This window comes from Chiloscyllium plagiosum, chromosome 1, assembly GCF_004010195.1.
Source record: "Chiloscyllium plagiosum isolate BGI_BamShark_2017 chromosome 1, ASM401019v2, whole genome shotgun sequence".
In the NCBI taxonomy this organism is placed as follows: Eukaryota; Metazoa; Chordata; class Chondrichthyes; order Orectolobiformes; family Hemiscylliidae; genus Chiloscyllium; species Chiloscyllium plagiosum.
The window spans coordinates 127926733-127946700 of NC_057710.1; the positions used below are offsets into that span (position 1 = coordinate 127926733).

A 19968-nucleotide genomic window follows, 5' to 3' on the forward strand; every position below is an offset into this window, starting at 1 on the left:
CCTATCGCATTTCCAATGCCCCTCCCCCAAGTCCCTCCTCCCTACCTTTTATCTTAGTCTGCTGGACACACTTTCCTCATTCCTGAAGAAGGGCTTATGCCCGAAACGTCGATTCTCCTGTTCCTTGGATGCTGCCTGACCTGCTGCGCTTTTCCAGCAACACATTTTCAGCTCTGATCTCCAGCATCTGCAGCCCTCACTTTCTGCACTAATTTTACCTGATCTACCATGTCCTGGGGCAAACATCACAAACTGTGCAGGGCCGCCAGTTTGAGTGCACATTGATTTTTTTTTAAATTTGGAAACTGTGTCTGGATTTTTGGAATGCTCTGGCAGTGGCAAGTGTTAACATCAGGAGGGTGGAACACCATAGGAATGTGGTACACAGTCAATTAGGTGACTTTGAGATGATCGTGTAAGAAAACTCACTACACCTCACTATGATCAACCCTCCATGAAACTCAAGAAAAGTATTTTTTTTAAAACTGAGATTCAGTCGTGTTTTATAACTTTAGCATTTGCATAATTGTCTTCTTTATAGAAAGTACTTTGAAGTAATTACTTTCTCATAGATATGATCACGATCTGCGTAAAAGCCTTAACTTGAATGACTGCTGCTGACACTCCAGTGCAACCAGTCCATTCTAGAATATTTAATTTCTGTTAATAGTCGATCAAGTTATTGTGTTCTGTGTTGTGGTTCCAAATTGTTCTGTGCAAGTACAGAGGCCTGGTTTTGATCAGATATGCAAGTCGGAATTAGTCACCAGAAAATATGGAGAGATAACTGTCTTCTCCCCCACTACCCCTATATCAATATGAATCCAAATAGTGCTGAGTTCTCATTGTCCGCGCTTCAACTAATTTTGTCATTGATGAAGGCCAACTATTGTGAAATGCTGTAGATCTGAGCAGGATCAAACCAAAGTAACAGCTTTTTCCCATTGCTTTCAGGAAGGAGAAAATATCTTCTATTTGGCTGTGGATGACATTGAAACAGACAACGAGTTATTGATCGGTTTCTTAGATAGTGAGATGGAGGAAATAGAAGAAAAGGAAGAGGAGGAAGTAGTCAGCAAAGACGAAGAAAATTCCAAAGATTTTCAGCCATCAGGCGACAAAGGTAATTTTCATAAGCTACATTTCAGAATCCACATCTATTACCTTCTATGCCCCAATCTCACATGGTATTGTGCCTGATATATCATGATAACCTTCTGAGTTAGATCATTATTGGTTTTACATGCCTTACTTTAATTCAGCGTAACTTTTGCTGGAAAGTTGGTAACTTTGTGTAAAACATGGAGAGGGGAGTATTAAGTTTTGGTTTATTGCAATCTGCTGATCTGCAAGTGTAGGTTATCTTATGAATATCTATTTGGACCATTTTTGATACAATCATCCACAGTCATTCCAGCAGCATAGTTTGTTGGAATGAGTCCATTGCAAATGTGTTAATTCCTGCATTGTGTTTTGAGAGTAATATCTGACTGTTCTTTAGCTTTGGGGGATTGTTGTAGGCTCACCAAGAATTTGGAGGAGGATAAGGAGCTCCTGATTTTTGGTAGACCATATATTCACTTGTATACGACACTGTGAGGCCAATTTACGGATCTGAGCTTATGCAAGCAAACATACTCTGATTCCATAGACAGGGTCCCTGGTCGGAACTCCGAAAACCACTCCGATGCAAGGGATGTTGGGATGGAAAAAGAGCAGGTGAAAGAAGCATCCACGTTCCTTCATCAAAACTTGTTGATGCATCAAATAAGAGGCCTTAACTGAGTAGAAAAGTATCCTATTCCAATTTCTGGCCCCTTTGTTACGTGGGTTCCCAACATCTGCCTAATGAGGATCAAAGAAAGGAAGCTATTTATTAAAGCTTCTAAAGACACTGTCATAGCACTTAGCGATATCATAGAAGGTGTGAAGCACTTTATATAAAGACAAGTTTTACTTATTTGATTCTCTTGTCTTTTAACTTTTGATATTTTGAGTCCCATTTCTGCTCGTTGTGGAGATTATGCTTTTTATTTGTATGTTCATGGGATGTGGGCATCATGGACAAGACTAGCATTTATTACTTATCCCTAATTGCTGGAGGGTAGTTAGGAGTCTGGGTCTGGATCACATTTAGGCTATATGAAGTAAGGACAGACTTGCTTCTCTGAAGGACATTAGTAAACTAGACAACCAACAGTGGTTACCGTTACACTAGCTTTGTTTTTTTTTATTCTAGATGATTTTTGGTTTCAAATTTCACCATCTGACATGGTGGGATTTGAACTCATGTCCTCAGATCATTAGCCTGGGATTCTGGATGGCTGGTTCAATGACTTTACCACTGCACCATAGCCTCCCCAACTATTCTAATCATCGATATCTATTTTGGAAAATGAAAGTTAGCCTTGCTGAAAAAGATGGGAACTAATGGGTGAACTGCAAATAGCATCACATACGTCAGCATTATATTTCTGTTTTCTAAGAGAAAGGAAAGTTGATGGGTTTAAGTTCATCATGTATGACTTACAAGGTATAAAAAGATGAAACAAAATGACAGTAGTTGTTCAGTTATAACAACATTAGTTTTAAATCCCTGAAAAGTAAAAGGGAAAGGAATTACAGAGTTGGCAAGTGGGAACTTCTGGTTGAATTAGAATGGTGAACAGTGAGAAATGTCTCATTTAATACAGCAAATTTGTATTTAACAGGAAAAATCTGTGGGATGGACTACTTAGACCAAAGTAAGAACAAACTTAACTCTTTCAAACAGACTGATTTTGTCCAAAAATTAAATAGAATGGACAGTGATGATGTGTGGAAATTACTTATTTCAATAGACAATAACGATAACTGATTGTATTGCTTTGTCAAAGTCTCATCATATTTTGTCCCAAATTAATTCTTTCAAGCATGCAACATGAATCCTAATATGAAAGTGGGTGTTAATGTATAGGACTGAAATACAGTGTAAATTTGGAGATTGAAATAACTGCTTTCTCTCCTTGTAGATGGACTGAGTGATAAGGAAGGCTATGCTTGCCCACAGTGTGAGAGCAGTTTTCGAAGCCAGGACATCTTAGCTGAGCACCTGCAGTCTCTCCACCAGAAGCCCACTGAAGAAAAGGAATTCAAGTGTAGGAACTGTGACAAGAAGTTTCCTGTTAAACAGGCCCTACAGAGACAGTAAGTACGCTATTAGAAACCACACCTTTCATGAGATTAAAGCATTTTCAAGCAGCTCAAAGATATTGACAAAAACAGGAACTGGGAATATGGTTTGATTCACAATCCTTGGGGAAATGGGATCTCCCCAAGCTGGAGTTTCATTGTTACGATCTCTATCCCACTTTTTTCTGATTTGATTTGAATTATTGTTGACACGTGCTTAGGTACGGTGAAATGTTTTGTTTTCCGTGCAATACAGGCAGATCATACAAGACAAAGTGCCATAAGAGTAATAGAACAGAGCAAGGGATGCAATGTTACGGCCGCAGAGAAGGTATGCAGAGAGCAAGATCAATGTAAAATTTGAGAGGTTTAAAATTCAGAAGTCTAATAACAGCAGGGAAGAAGCTGTTCTTGAATTTATTTATACATTTGTACAAACTTTTATATCTTCTGCCTGACGGAAAAAGGTGCAAGAGAGTATAACCGGGATGGGAGGGTCTTTGATTATATTGGTTGCTTTCCCGAGACAGTGGGAAGTATGAAATGGATTTAATGGATGGAAGGCAAGTTTGCATGATGGGTTGTGTTCATGAGTCTCTATGGTTTCTTGTGGTCTTGGACAGGCCAGTTGTCAAACCATGCAGTGAGGCATCCAGATAGGGTGCTTTCTATGATGCATCTATGAAAATTGATAACAATCCTTGTGAACATGCTGAATTTCCTTAGCCTCCTGAGGAAATAGAGATGTTGATGTGCTTTCTTGACAATTGGGTCGATGTGGGTCGATCAGGACAGATTGTTGGTGATCATCATTTCCAGAAACCTGACGCTTTTGACCATCTCCACCTCAGTTCCATTGATACATACCCTCTATTCCGCTTCCTGAAGTCAATGACCAGCTCCGTCATTTTGTTGTCGTTGATGGAAAGATTGTTGTGTTTACACCATGCTGCTTAGCCCTCAATCTCTTTTCTGTATCCTGTCTCATCATTGTTTGTGATCTGCCCTACAAACGTGGTATTGTCAGCAAACTTCGAAATGTTTTGTATGATTATGGCTTGCAAGCATCTGGAGAGCTGCGCACAAAGCTTCTCCCAACCTGATGCTGCTGTGTATTTCTTTTGAGGACATCTAAACCTGGCTATCATAGAAATGCACAGCACACCACTGCTGGGGAATTCCATTAGAGCAGAGCAGAATTGGCGGAAGAGAGGACATGTATCTTTTTTTTTAAACTGATAGATTACGATAAGTTTAAAGGCTCAGTCTTGAGTGTTGGCTGGTGAGTGAATGAGAAGAAACGTTAAAGAGGGTCATGCTGAACTATCCCAAGTCTGTGACTCTGAGTTATTTGAAAGGCAGAAGGGGGATTACTCTATGGATGTTTAAGCAATTCTCAGATCTGGACTTCAGTACTTCCCTAGGTTTATGATACACATCTTCGTCATATATCTGGTTTCTGATGCTACAGTGACTGGAAGATTTAGACTTGTGTGTCGGAGTAATTGTAATTCTGTCCTTTGGTCCTCTGTATCATTGGGGTCACTGGTCTAATTTGGTCACCCTCAACCTAATTCCAGTAAACTTTAGCAAAAAGCTCAGGCAGTGATTTACATTCTAATGTTGTCTGTGTATTTCCTGAACTGGAAATTAATTGTTGGTTCTAATAATAAAGTTAGGCTTTAACAATTAATATTCTTGTTGGTAACCTATTATTGTTATTACAAAGTTATTAATGTAAAGTTTTGATAATTGACCATTAAATTGATCAACATCATGCAAGTTGAAAAAATTTCAGATGTGTTCGAGTAAATTATTCACTGGATAAATTCTCCTTCATTGAGCAATATTGAGATTTGGTGGTGTTGATTGTCTCCTAATTGTTAAGTTAATCTTTCTATTTAATGAAAGCTCAACTATCTGTTACCCTGTTTCAAAGCTTGAATAGATATCGGACCTCTTTCAATTAATTCAAAGCCTTTAATATATTTAGCTCTGGAGGTTTTGATAATACAATTTTGCAACAGAATTTATTATGAATGCTTGGCAGAGTTCCAAGCCGCTACAACATTTAGCTCAGCAAGGTTTGTTGCAATGTATGACTAATTAATGGATTTTTTTATAGAAGTGATTTATGGATGATATTGATTAATTTGACAGTTTCATGAACATCTCAAAGAATTCCTGATGTAATTATAAGCTCAAGTCTTGTACAAAGTGGATATGAGATGGGGGGGGGCATGGAGATGTATGTGGATGGGTTAGTTGAAGGATTGAGGTTAGGGGTAGGAGGAAAGCAGTGTTCAGTTTAGCTACAGAACTGAGCTTATGACCCAGGTTATGCAGGTGGATCTTCTAACCTGCTCATCTGATCCATAGCTGCCACAAATCTGCTTTTGGAGGTGGTTACCTTGATTCTAGTCTGTCACTGCCTCTCCACCATGACATTACCATGGGCGGACAGTGCTGGGTAAAGATCAGAATGACAGAAAAAGGCCTGATTCCTGACTCTGGTTTACTGCCTTGAAAATAAAAAGAACAGACCATTTTATCCTTGAATATTTAGTAGCCAACACAAATAGTTGTCCCTATTAGCCAAGCTAGATGCTGTTGGACTTGCTGCGCACCTGTCTTAGCACCTGCTGAGCTTTTCCAGCAATTTCTGCTTCTGTTTCTGAGTTCCATCATCCGCAGTTCTTTTGGTTGATATTTAGTTCCCATTTGTGCCTTTTTTGAGCAAGGTCTCTATTATTTACCATAACTTCATATTCCCAAGTGGTTATCTGTGTCTGCAGGTCTCCAACCTGATTTGTCACAATTTTTACTTTTACTTTTAGGCAGCGTTATCCTGATTTAGATTTTATAGTATTGCTTGTTTGCACATACAAAAATAAATGCAGAAGTAGAGTAATGGGCCCTCGAGCCTGGCCTTGCCATTCAACAAGATCATGGCACATTTATTTCCGTTTCAAATTCCATGTTCTCATCTTCCCCCAATAATCTTTGATTCCCTTGTCTAATGAGAATCTATCTGTCTCTGCCTTGAAAATATTTAATGACCTTCCCTCAGTAACCCGTCCAAAACAGAGTGTTCCAAAATCTCGCAGCCCCTCTGAGAGAAATGAATTCTGTTCACCTCTGACCTGAAAGGGTGCACCTGGATTTTTTGACAGTGTCCCCTAACTCTGGACTGAGGAAGAAGGCATATCTTTTCTACATTCACCCTGTCAAGATCGTTCAAAGTCTCATGTACTTCAATCAGCAATGGTAGAAAAAAACCAGCCCAGCCTGTTGAACCTTTGTTAATAAGACAATTTTAATCACTCCAGGTATCAATCCATCAAGCCTCACTGAAATACTGCATTTACATAGTTCCTTAAAGAAATGGGACTAAGTTGCATACGGTATTCAAGATGTAGGCCTACCAATGCCTTGTATAACTGTGGCATAGCATCTTTAGTTTTAATCTTTTCTTTCAAAAAAAGTTAATTTCTGGGATGTGGGCCTCACTGATTGGGCCAGCGTTTATTACGCAACCCACTTGCACTTGAGAGGATGTTGGTGAGCCACCTCCATGTTGCCATCCATTATACACTCCTGCCTTGGGTCTTGTAGATGGGGAATAGGCTTTGGGGATCCAGGGAGTGAGATGCAGGAGTCCTAGCCTCTGACCTGCTCTTTAGCTACAGTATTTATAAAGCTAGTCTAGTTCAGTTTCTGCTAAATGGTAACCCCCAGGATGCTAATAGCACGGGATTCAGTGATGGTGACGATATTGAATGTTAAGATACGATGGTTAAAATCTCTGCTATTTGCGATTGTCATTGCCTGGCACGTGTGGTGTGAGTAGTATTACTTGCCAATTGTGTACCCATTCCTCCGAATAAAGGAGAGTATCTATTAGTGCTCTTGTGTTATACCTGTATGTTAACTTTTTGTGAGTTATGAAGCAGCACATCTAAATCTCTCTCCATCTCAAAAATCCATATTCCTTCTCCTTTTCAGTAATACACTGCCTCATCATTCTTTATTCTAAAATGAACAACTTCACATTTTCCAATATTATACTCCATCAGCCAGAGCTTTGCCCTCTCTCTGAATGAACTTAACTATGTTCACCTGCAACTTTCTTAAGTCTTCTTCTTTACCTATCTTGTGATGTCTGCACATTTAGCTGCCATGCCTTCACTCCCTTAACTAAGGCAGGATTTAAATTGTATGAAGTTGTGCTTCAAGCACTGACACCTTTGGCACTGTACTTGTCACATCCTGCCACTCGGATAAACATTTATTTAATCATACTCTGTTTCCTGCCAGTCAGCCAATCTTCTTTCCATGATCTTATGTGACTCCCTACACTGAGTTTTTTTCCCTGTGGTAACCATAACTGTTGCACCTCATTAAATATCTTCTGGAATGCAGTATGTTTACAGGCCGTCTTTTATCCACAGTCCATATTACCTCTTCAAAGGACTCCAATAACTTGGTTTAAGATTTTGATGAAACCACGCTGACGTTTTCTGATTATCTTGAAATTCTTCAAGTGCATCATTGTAATCTCTTTGCTGGTTGAATCCATGACCTTCCCTCTAACAGACATTAAGCTCATGGTCGATAGTTGCTTGCTTCCTGCCTCCTGCCCTTTTAAAATAGGTTATATTTGCCTCTTTGCAACCTGGCGGAACCTTTTTTGAATCTAGGGAATTTTAGCAAATTAATACCAATGTATCTACGACCTCATTGTCACTCTTTATTTAAGACCCTGTGGTGAAGTCCTGCTGAATCCAGAGACTTGCCCGTACTTAGTACTGCTTCCCTGGTGATTGTAATTTTGCTTAGTTCCTCCTCTCTCCCTTCCTCTCCTGATTTAAGGATATTTCTGGAATATTTTTATATATATAAAATGAAGACTGAATTTTGACCCCACGAGACATGATAATGCTTCATACTCTAGTGTTGCCTGTCACTGAGTTCTTGTTGCATCTTGTTTTTTTCTTTCTGTTGCTATGCTCTTGTTCCTACCTCTCTTCCACATGAGTGTAATTCCACCCTCACAGCACAAGAAAGTCATCCCATATGGACATTGGTCCTTATTTGCATAGAGGCATTTTTCCATTCCACTGTGGCCATAATATCTAACTTATAATGCATTAAGAGCAAACTGTATTGCTCCAGCAGGCAAAATGAAGAAGAATCAAAATTACTGAGAAATTACCTTGTTATAAATGTAACATTTATCCAACATTGGGCTAAGTATTAGCAATCACATAATTGTCAGAATTTTATTTTTATTTACTCATGGAATGTGGGTGTCTCTGGCAGGGCCAGCAATTATTACTCCTCCCCAACTGCCCTGTTAATAGTCAATCACATCGCTGAGAGTCTAGAGTCACATTAGGCCAGACCAGGTAAGGATGACTGATTTCCTTCTATAAAGGAAACTAGTGAACCAGATGGGTTTTTTTCCCCAGCAATCAACAATGGTCATCATTGGACCCTTAATTCTAGATTTTTTTAATTGAATTCAAATTCCACCATTTGGTGGGATTTGTACCAGGATCCCAAAACATTAGCTGAATTTCTGGATTAATAGTCTAGCAAAAATACTACTAAGCCAATGCTGCCCTCAAATTATACATATTATGAAAATGAATTTGATTTAACACCTCAAGCATTTAAGTTGAAAACTGTATGTGTGCTACAGTCAACTAAAAATGATTACATAGCCAGTTTTAGTTTTTAGATTAGATTTCTTAGATTAGATTTCTTACAGTGTGGAAACAGGCCCTTCGGCCCAACAAGTCCACACCGCCCCGCCGAAGCGCAACCCACCCATACCCCTACATTTACCCCTTACCTAACACTACGGGCAATTGAGCATGGCCAATTCACCTGACCTGCACATCTTTGGACAGTGGGAGGAAACCGGAGCACCCGGAGGAAACCCACACAGACACGGGGAGAACGTGCAAACTCCACACAGTCAGTCGCCTGAGTCGGGAATTGAACCTGGGTCTCTGGCGCTGTGAGGCAGCAGTGCTAACCACTGTGCCACCATGCCGTGTTTAGTTTTACTTTTATCTGCAACCTAAATGAATAAAGTAGAATGTCAATAAGTGCTCTGGGACAGGCAGATCAGATAAGGATTTTAATAGGCTCATCAAACCTCAACAATCAGGAGAAATTAACTTTATCACAAAGATCCAAATACATACATGATAACCTTTGCTTTTTTCTTGATGTTTGTTTTTTCTATTTCTATAAATTTGGAGTGAATTGCCCAGTAGTGTAAGTAGATAGAATTATTCTAGTTCACAAATTGTAAAAGTAAATGTTGACCATACAGATTAGTGGCAGATTGATATTGTTGGCACAATGTCAGCTGGAACAATACTTGCTCTCTTGGTTTGAGTCTTCAGACTGAGTCTAGCACCTCTCTGAAAAACCAGATCAGAGCAGGTGAATATTAGTGAGGTGAATTTTATTTCTGCGTGATTACAACAATAATCCAAAATATATGGTTTGTTTCTTTAACAGTATGCTGTGAATTGATGCTTTAAGCAATTGAGAAAAAAGTCATGGGGCTGAAATTCCATGGAGTTGGGAAACTAATGGGATCCCTTCAGAATCACCCAAACCTCCAGTTCTTCTTATTATAAGACATACAGAAGGTCACTTTCAGTTTTGTTGATAGCGTAAATTGCCATTGGTGAGCTTGATCACCAATTAAATACCTTTCCTGACTCTTGACTCGATCATTTGAAAGGAAAAGTACCCTCAGTATTTTTGTGGATTGTTTTTCACACTCATTTTCAATAAAATTAACAGGCCTTTCATTGGGAGTGAGCAGATATCTGCACCAGACAGAGATGGAATTAGAGGTTGGCAAACTGAAAAGAAGAAATGGGTGGGGAAGAGGTAAAGTACGGCAATCCAAATCAGATCCCCGTGGATGACAAACCAAAGCAGTAAAGAAAGATGAGTATAACAAATATCAACTTGATAATCCAAATGAGAACCAGACTGAATAAAGTAAATACAGAAATCAATCTAATCACCATCCCTTGACATTCAAAGATGTTACTGTCACTGAATCTCCTACTATCAACATCCTGGAAATTGCCTTTGACCAGAAACTCAACTGGACTTGCCATATAAGCACAGTGGCTACAAGAATAGGTCAGAGGCTGGCAATACTACAGCGGGTATCTCCCCTCCTGACTCCCCAAAGCCTGTCCACCATTACAAGGCACAAGTTAGGAATGTGTTGGAAAAGTCCCCACTTGTCGGGATAGGTGTAGTTTCAACAACATTCAAGAAGCTTGACACCATCCAGGACAAAGCAGCCTGCTTGATTGGCATCACATTCACAAGCATCCACTCCCTCCACCACCAACACTCGGTAGCAGCAATGTGTACTATCTACAAGATGCATTGCAGAAAATCACCAAACATCTTTAGACAGCACCTTCCAAACCCATAACCACTTCCATTGAGAGGAGTAAGGGCAACAGATACTGGGGACATCACCATCTGCAAGTTCCCCTCCTAGCCACTCTCCATTCTGACTTGAAAATTCATCCCCATTCCTTCACTGTCACTAGATCAAATTCCTGAAACTTCCTCCCTAGGGCATTGTGGGTCAACCTATAGCATGTGGACAGCAGCAGTTCATGAAGGCAGCTCATCACCACCTTCTCAACAGCAACTATGGACAGGCAATAAATGCTCGCCAGACAGCAATGCCCACATCCCATGATTGAGTAAATAAGTAAATGAATAAATAAAATAAGTAGAAAAGGAATTGAGAGGCAAAGAGAGTGTATAGTGAAATACTGACAGATAACTTAAAAGGTAAATCCAAAAGTCGTCTTTTACCCACAATGATCCAAAAGATAGGGGAGAGTTGGAGCTGATAAAGTACCAAGAAGGGGATCTACAGAAACAGAGAGCATGGCTGCTATTAGTACCTGCCTTTACCAAAGGCGAAGGTGCTGTCAAAGTACTTATAAAACAGGAGTTGGTTGAAGCACGGGGTGGGTAATAATTGATAAGGAAGAAGTTCATGTCTGATCGTAAAGGTTGACAAATTCCCAGCACCAAATGGGCTGCAGTGGAGAATCTAAGGTAAGTAAAGAAGCAAGTTCTGCTGATACTGGCCATAGTTTTCCAACTCCTCTTTGATAGAGGGATTGCATGAGATGACTAGAAAATTGCAAGTGGTACACCTTGTTGAATAAAAGACCATAAGTTCAACCTCAGTGATGGAAAAATTGCTATAAATGACAAAATTGACATCTACTTGGACAAGTGTAGATTAATTAAAGAAGACTAAATAGATTTGGTAAAATTAATCATATTAATTTAGTTTGCATAAGATTTTTGCTAAGGTGACAGTGTTAGTATAGGTAATGTAGTTGCTGCACATGGTCTTTCAGCATCTGTTAGATAAGGTACAACATAGGGCTTGTCAACAAGAAGTGAAAGGGAAAGTGGCAGTATGCACTGTTGGATGAGTGATAGGAGTAGTGGATTGGTATGACGAGCAGTACTTTCTCTTGAGCTGTAGTAACAACCTGCACTTGGGTGCACTAAACAACTTGCCAAAGGCACAAAATGTGGACGTACTGAGAGTCTGAGGAGTAGTGGTCTCTCTGATTTTCTTTTCTTGTGGTGGACCTTTGAGGTTTGTTTGCAGCAATGACCTCCAGAACTAAAAAGAGTCTGCAGTGTGGGAAAAGTTTTATTCACTGACTGCTGCTTGACTTCTTAGTGGTAGGTTAGTGAAAGCATTTAAAAAAAAAAATCAATACTGAAGCCGAATCTTGCCTCTTGAAATTGGTGGGGTGGGTTTGTATCAGAAACTCAAATGCTTTGAATTGTCTAACTTCTGGTTTTGAAAGAGGCGGGACAGGGAGCAAGTGATTGATCTTATAGTGAAAACCATGTTTTTTCTTTGTAATATTCATTTTTGTGATATGTATTGCTGGGTAGGCCAGCATTCATAATGTATCTCTAAACAGTGCTCTTCAACAGATGAGGGTGAACCACTTACACCCTGATCATTCAGTTGCTATAAGATTTCAAAAAGTGGTTAAGAATTAAATATCTTGTAGGCTAGGCTAAGTCAGGAAGGTCGCTTTCCTCTCCTGAAAGTCATGAGTGAACCAGTTGTTATTTTCCAACGATCTGTGTTTTATAATTAGTATGACTTGTATTTTCTTGCAGGTTTATTTATTAATTGAAGTGAAGATTCACCAGATGCTGCAGGTGGAGTTGAATTTATGTTCCCAACCCCCACCGACCTATCACTCTCTCCTTTACCTTCATCCACCTATCGCTTTCCCAGCTACCTTCCCCCCAACTCCACCTCCCTCCCACTTATCTCTCAGCCCCAGCCCACAAGCCTCATTCCTGATGAAGGGCTTATGCCCGAAACGTTGATTCTCTAGCTCCTTGGCTGCTGCCTGACCTGCTGTGCTTTTCCAGCACTACACTTTCGACTTGGAATTCATGTTTGTAGAGCATTAATTCAGCATCTGAAATACTAGTTCAACACTGCTACTTTGCTGTTGCTAGTCATTTAATTAATAAAATATGGTTGCATGCTATCAGTTTGAATTTCTTGTTTCTTGGAAAACTCGTTATCTCTTAAAATAAGTAACAAGGACTGAGACCGAGAGGCAGGCAGGAGTTTTTTTTTTAAGGCCTGCAAGCTATTCCATAAACTTTTCCAATCCGCCACTACTCATTAGCTCCCTGAACAACTACTGGAGCCCACTGTTTGAGCTGGAATGTGACCTCTCCTTCACATTGCCAGAGCAGCACACAATCTCTTTCACTCCCCAATTAACATTGCTCCTCCTGTAAGTTTGACTTTGACTAGAACACTTCTTGCCTGCAAGATCTCTGTAGACTATCATTGATTCAACCTGTGGGAGGGAAACTCGGTGTAAAATTTGAAGGACATTCAGGAACCTGTGCTTCTGGATTTGCAGGTCTTTCAATGTTGCTGCGGTACAGAATTCACCTACAGATAAAAAAATTCCAAGTTTAAGTATAAACACAACAGCGGCATTTGAAATCAATCTTATTTAATTGGCGGTCCCTTGCAGACAAACGTGACATTTGTCTGCTCTCTGGGTGAGTGTGTAGGTGGCTGTCTAGAGCAATGTGGCTAGTGTAGGCTGTGTTACACTTGGGGCAGAAGGTGGTCATGGGAATGGGTGGGTGGGTGGGGCTCTTTTCACTGTGTTTGCCTGACTTCTGCTTTCTACTGATGGCTTGCTCCTCCACCACTTTGGACAGTCTTGAGTCAGCGATTCCCAGCTGTCTGTGGGAATGCTGCACTTCACCAGAAAGACCTTGAGGGTATCACTGAAGCGCTTCCTCTGTCCACCTTGGGTTCGCCTGCTGTATCGAAGCTGGGAGTAGATCACTTCCTTGGGGAGTCTCATTTGGTCACATGGATGACATGCCCAGCTCATCGCAGTCGGTCAAGGAAGGTCAGTGCCTTGATGCTGGGTGAGTTGGCCTGGTCGAGGTCGCTGGTATTGGTATATCTCTCTTCCCAGTGGATTTGCAGGATCTCGCGCAGGCAGCATTGGTAGTACTGCTCCCAGTGTCTTGAAGTGTCTGCTGTAGATTGTCCACATCTCAGAGCCACATAGGAGGACAGGAACACTACAGCTCTGTAAACCACGATCTTGGTGTCAGATATGATGTAGTTGTCTTCAAACACCCTTTTCCTCAGTTGGCTGAAGGCTGTGCTAGCACACTGGGGGTGATGGTGAATCTCTTCATCAACAGCTGCTTTGGCCTTTTTGGCCTACAGGAAACTCGTGAGATTTTGGAAGTGGTCAACATTCTCCAAGCACTTCCTGTGGACCTTGATGATGGAGAGCTTGCTGCAAAATGCCAGGTCTGGTTGATGGAGGACCTTCGCCTTGTGGATATTTAGGGTGAGGCCCATGCTCTCATATGCTTCTGTAAAGGTGCTGACAATGGTGTGGAGTACGACCTCTGAAATTGCACATACACGAGTATCATCTGTGTACTGCATCTTGATGACACTGGTTGGGATGACTTTGGTTCTGGCTCGAAGGTGATGGAAGTTGAATAATTTCCCACTGGTTCTGTAGGTTAACTCCACTCCAGCAGAAGCTTGTCAGTGGTGAGGTGAAGCATTGCAGCGAGGTAGATCGAGAGCAATGTTGGGGTGATGATATAGCCCTGCTTGACACCGGTCCGAATGGTGAATGGGTCAGTGGTGGAGCCATTTGTCATTACCACAACCACCAAGTTGTGAAGGATGGTGACAAACATCATCTAACCAAAGTGGAGACAATAGTTTTATACAGAGAGTTGCGAAACTATTTGTTCTTTGTGTGGTCTTTAGTCAAGTTTGATTTGAGTTATAATGCTTTTTTGCCTTGATAAACAACTAAAACTTGTTCACTGATGCATCAAGGTTTTGTAACACAAAAAAATGAGAGAGAATCCTTCTGTTTAGTGTGTACATAGCCAGAGCGTGCAATGTCTACTGGAACATTTCAGACCTTCTGCGAAAAATGAGCACAATGGAATCATAGTACATCACCCTCAAAAATAAAATGTTGATTTTAAAATTGATAAGTTCCTCTATCATTTGATTCATTCTGCAGAAGCATCACTGGGGAAGTGGCAGCGACTGTTGGTACACAGCCATGATGGTGGGAGGGGCCAGGAAGTGGTGACTTGCAGTAGCATATATCCCCACCCTCCCTTTGTCCATAATGTCAGGCCCCTGATCACAGCCCCTCCCGGTTTCTGTGAACACTCATATATCAGATTGCACGTCATGCATGATTTGCTGCTCTGGCAATGTTAGTATTAGCGGCATCGTGGGAAGTGCGTCACGGGGACATTTAAGAGCAGGAGAGGCAAAGGATGGCCACGTGCTTTTCTGCCATGAACTTCATCGGTGTTCCCACACATTATCATGCAGCTGCTTAAATGTGACCAAGATCACCATGGGGAAGGGCACAAGATTCCATCCTCTTATAACTGAGAGATGTTGAGTTCAATTATATCTCATCTAGTGAATCAGGTGGCAACTCAGAACAAGAACATGCAAACTTCCAAGACACATTTTACTCCAGAAGAACTTTAACTTCATTTGCATCATTTCCAAGGTGGCTTATTTCCATCTCTGTACAATCGCCTGAATTCATCCTTTTTCTCATTCATCTGTTGGAGGAGTCCAGAGATAGAGGTTGAAGGTTTCGGGTGAGAGGGGAAAGATTTAAAAGGGACCTAAAGGGGCAATGTTTTCACACAGAGGTTGATGCTTATATGGAATGAGCTGTCAGAGGGAGTGGTGGAGGCTAGTACAATTGCAATATTTAAAAGGCATCTGGATGGGTAAATGAGTAGGAAGTGTTTAGAGGGATATGGGCCAAGTGCTGGCAAATGGGAGTAGATTGGGATAGGATACCTGGTCGGCATGGATGAATTGGATCGACGGGTCTGTTTCTGTGCTGTACATCTCTATGAATCTACGACTCTCCTTCTGCAGAAGTAAATTGAATTTCACGTTCTGGGACATATAACACATCAGGGACCTCACTAAGTATTTCTTCACTGAGGCAGACAAAGACTTGTGTCAGACTTATTTCTCTCAGTTTACACGTGTTTTCTGTTGTGGTTAACAGCATGTCAGTGTCTCTAAATGGTTTGTATATGTGTGTGTTCCGTTTATTTGAACTTTTTCTTGTTCCTATATTTGTGTTGATTTTGATCTTCATAGTTTCAGTAAATTTGTTTAAGCAGAATAATATGATAATCAAAGAGTGAAGGATAATTTTGGGAATTGATACATTCACAGCTTTGGAAACTTGTGGCAGTGCGACACTACAGAATAAGACATGTTGAAGGCATGGAGGCGGTTGAACTTTAGGCTAGACAATGTGGTGCCACCAATGGCACTGCGCATTGTGGATTGTTTTGAGCTTTTAGAATATTATGGCAAGTGCTCTTATCCAGGGAAATGAAGAGTTTTTCATCACATGCTTGACTCTGCCATGTAGGTAATAAAGAAATTTTGGGGTGTCATTAATGAGTCACTCACCACAGAATCAATGCAAAACAAAATAATGCAAAACAGAGATTGTTTCCCTTTTGCAAATTTAGGAAACCATTTGAATGCATGGTTTTATATGAAGTGTAATGCAAATCTCTTCATCGAGGGTCCTACTGCTGGAATGTTTCCCGGGTGTTGCCAGTGCACAATCTTAATAATTTGAGATGACAAATTTAAATGGGTGTGAGTGTGTCAGTTTATGTTAGAGTTAGGCCATTCTGCCCATCAGGTCTGCTCTGCCACTCAATCATGGCTAATACATTTCTCAACCCCATTCTCTTGCTTTCTCCCCATAACCCATGATCATCTTAGTAAAGAAGAACCTAACTATCTCTTAATTCAGTGGGCGGCACGGTGGCACAGTGGTTAGCACTGCTGCCTCACAGCGCCAGAGACCCGGGTTCAATTCCCACCTCAGGCGACTGACTGTGTGGAGTTTGCACATTCGCCCCGTGTCTGCGTGAGTTTCCTCCGGGTGCTCCGGTTTCCTCCCACAGTCCAAAAATATGCAGGTTAGGTGAATTGGCCATGCTAAATTGCCCGTAGTGTTAGGGGCAGGCGTAAATGTAGGGGAATGGGTCTGGGTGGGTTGCGCTTCGGCGGGTCAGTGTGGACTTGTTGGGCCGAAGGGCCTGTTTCCACACTGTAAGTAATCTAATCTAATCTAAAGACAGTCAATGATTTGTTCTCCACAGCTTTCTGTGTCAATGCGTTCCACAGATTCACCACCACCTGGTTGAAGAAATTGAAGAAATTCCTCTTCATCTCAGTTCTCAGACCCTTGAATTGGGTCCTAGACTCTCCTATTAGTGGAAACATCATCTCCAATGTCCACTCTATCTATGCCTCTCAGTATTCTGTAAGTGTCAATGAGATCTTTCATCATCCTTCTAAACTCCATTGAGTACAGACTCAGAGTCAAGTTGGAAAGGTGGATCTTGTAGATGGTGTCATATTTCACAGGAAATGATGCAAGTGTTTGAAACTACATGAGGCATATCTCTAACATAGCAACTATTTAAAGTAAGATTTTCCTTTTCTGTTCAAACCAGGCATTGCTTTGTAATACAGAATTTAAACATCGCTAGAAAGCGATGCAAGGTCAAACCTTTTTCTATTGCACTCTGCAAAACTGATTCGCAAGAAACTAAAATTTGAAAAAGGTATGAAAATTTGGTTGGACCATGATTGAGAAGGAGTTGCAGCAGGAACTGTTACATGCCAGTATAGTCCATGGAGAAAGCTCAGATAAGGCTTGATTGGTCAGGGTGTTTCCATGCAGAATACAGCACGGGCTGGCAGTCTCCATGACCCCCGAGGAAGGTATATTGCATGCACGAATTCATTTTGCCTACATGGAACAAGGTCATATGTATTAATATAAGTAGCTTCTAGCTCACATGGATGCTCACACTGTAAGCCCAACTGATACTTAGCATTGGCAAACATTCAGTAAATGTTTACCAATAGCAGAACCACATCTAACTTTGGATATGGTGTTCTGTGGTTTGTAAACTGGTTAAGCAGGAACGGCGTACTACTCAACGCGAACAGTCAAAAGGATGTTTTGTCTAATACAATCTGTTAGTTTTGGGATGTACAGCTTGTATACCGGTCATTGTATCAGCACTTAACGTATGTATCACATTACTCATTTGTATGGTGAGCAAACATTGAATTTTTGAGGAAGAAACCTGGAGTGTTAGTGTGGGCAATATGATTGAGGTGGTCTACATGGATTTTAGCAAGGCTTTTGATAAAGGTTCCTTATGGTGGACTGATCAAAAAAGTATGAGCCAATAGTATCCAAAGTAAAGAATACATTAGATCCTAAACTAACTAAGAGGCAGGAAGCAGAAAGTGATGTTTTTCTGACTTGAAATACATTTTAAGTAGTGTTCTGCTTGTTTTGGTGCTTGGGCCCTTGCTTCTTATGATTTGGACTCCATATTGAGGGTATGATTGAGAAGTTTGCAAATGATACTACAATTGATCGGGTGATAAATAGTGAGAGAGATATCTGTGATCTACTGGAGGATATCGACAGCTTTACCTGTTGTTCTGATTTTTGAGAGACCTTCCCCTCCTGTGTAATCAAAGCTAGACTGGGCACCATACAGAATGGGCGAAACTGTCATAGATCTTTCTCAGTGTTTGTGAAATGTACAATGAGTGACATTTTGATCAGAGTAGCCACTATCTCGCCGGGTAGTTTTGAAATACCCTGTGTCAGCATCAAGCTTTCATAGTGAGCAGATATCCAGGACCCTACTCTCAATTTTGTCAATAATGTTGATTTTGTAGCACATGGTACAGCAGGAATCCCACAGTCTATATTGTTCACTGAATGTAGGCTTTCAGAAGATAGTTGTAGAGAAGTCATTTTGTAGATTTCTTGACTATTGCATCGAGTAAAATAATTCATTTCATTGCTCCATTTCAATGGAAAATTTGAGCACAGGGTAGTGTGTTATTAAACTATATGAAGAAATACTTTGCAGCTGTGGATTCGAATATTGGAAGAATATCATGTACATATCAGGGTCACTTCATCTTGCTTTTCATTGTGAAAGAAGCAGTGTTGATAGCCAGAGCTGGGCCCACGAGGGACTCCATGGCAACAGCATCTATTTTGGCTTATGTGGTGCTGCTGAAACTGAACTCTCCTCTGCCAGTTGTGAAATTCCTGATTGGATGGAAATAGATTCAGATACCCTTGGCACACCAAGATTGTCATGATAAAGTGGCATAGTACCAATAGCAATGGCTTCCTGAGGTGTGTGTTGGTGAACAACTTTGCAATGCCAGAAGAGCACATGATATTGCCCTCAATCTTGTCTACTACTTATACTTCTGTTGGTAGTGTGATTCTGTTTCTTTTAACAAAAGTGTTATTACTCCAGATGGGGATACGATCAATTGTAGATGTTTGGAAAGGACATATCTTCTTCTATGAATTTTTTAATGATTGTAATACAAGAATGGGAGACTGTACTACACGTCCGGTTCCTAATTGTGGCTCGTTAAATTAATTTTGGCCTGTTTGTTCACAGCTACAAGTTGCATCTTAGCTTTCACCAGTTGGAAAGCCATAGTGTTCTGAAAAGCCTTGTAATAACTGAAAGAAATGGGGGATGTGCAAAATCTTTGAGTAATACTAATATTCAATGAATTACCCTACCAAACAATTTACAACTGATGAAGTTGTATTCATTAATGTTTGTTGTATTCCTTACTGTTTGCTGTATTCAATAATATTCTGCAAGCAGACAATTTATTTATATTGTGGTAGCGTTGATGTAAGCAATCTTCCTAGGTATCAAATCAAATATTCGTAAAAAAATATATAATTGCTTTCGTGTGTAGGTAGATGGTGTAGTAAAGTGCACATGGGTCCTGTAGTGGACTTAGAGTTTACTAAACTTAAGATGTTTAATAATGTAGTATTGTACCATACAAACATACAAGTTAGGAGCTGGAGTCAGGCTTTTGGCCCCTTGAGTCTGCTCCACTCTTGGAGAATGTTCTTTACATCTGGACTGATTCACATGACAAAACATCATTTTCAAGTCCAGTTTGTCACAACCATGTGGGATCTTACATAGTTCAATCAAGACAGCCAATAGAATAAGCCTAAACTGACCAACCTTACTTCATAACACAACTTGCTCATTCCA

The 19968-nt window shown here is 40.6% G+C and overlaps 1 protein-coding gene across 5 annotated transcripts in view; it reads left to right on the top strand.

Annotated features, from left to right (window-relative positions):
* The window catches only part of prdm5 (PR domain containing 5), a 345097-nt gene that overhangs the window by 57412 nt on the left and 267717 nt on the right, over window positions 1-19968 (top strand). For all 5 annotated transcript variants that reach the window (XM_043696631.1, XM_043696605.1, XM_043696615.1 and 2 more), the window contains 2 exons: window positions 955-1123; window positions 3012-3186. In XM_043696631.1, the coding sequence (XP_043552566.1) occupies window positions 955-1123; window positions 3012-3186 (344 nt within the window). The remainder of the gene's footprint in view (window positions 1-954; window positions 1124-3011; window positions 3187-19968) is intronic.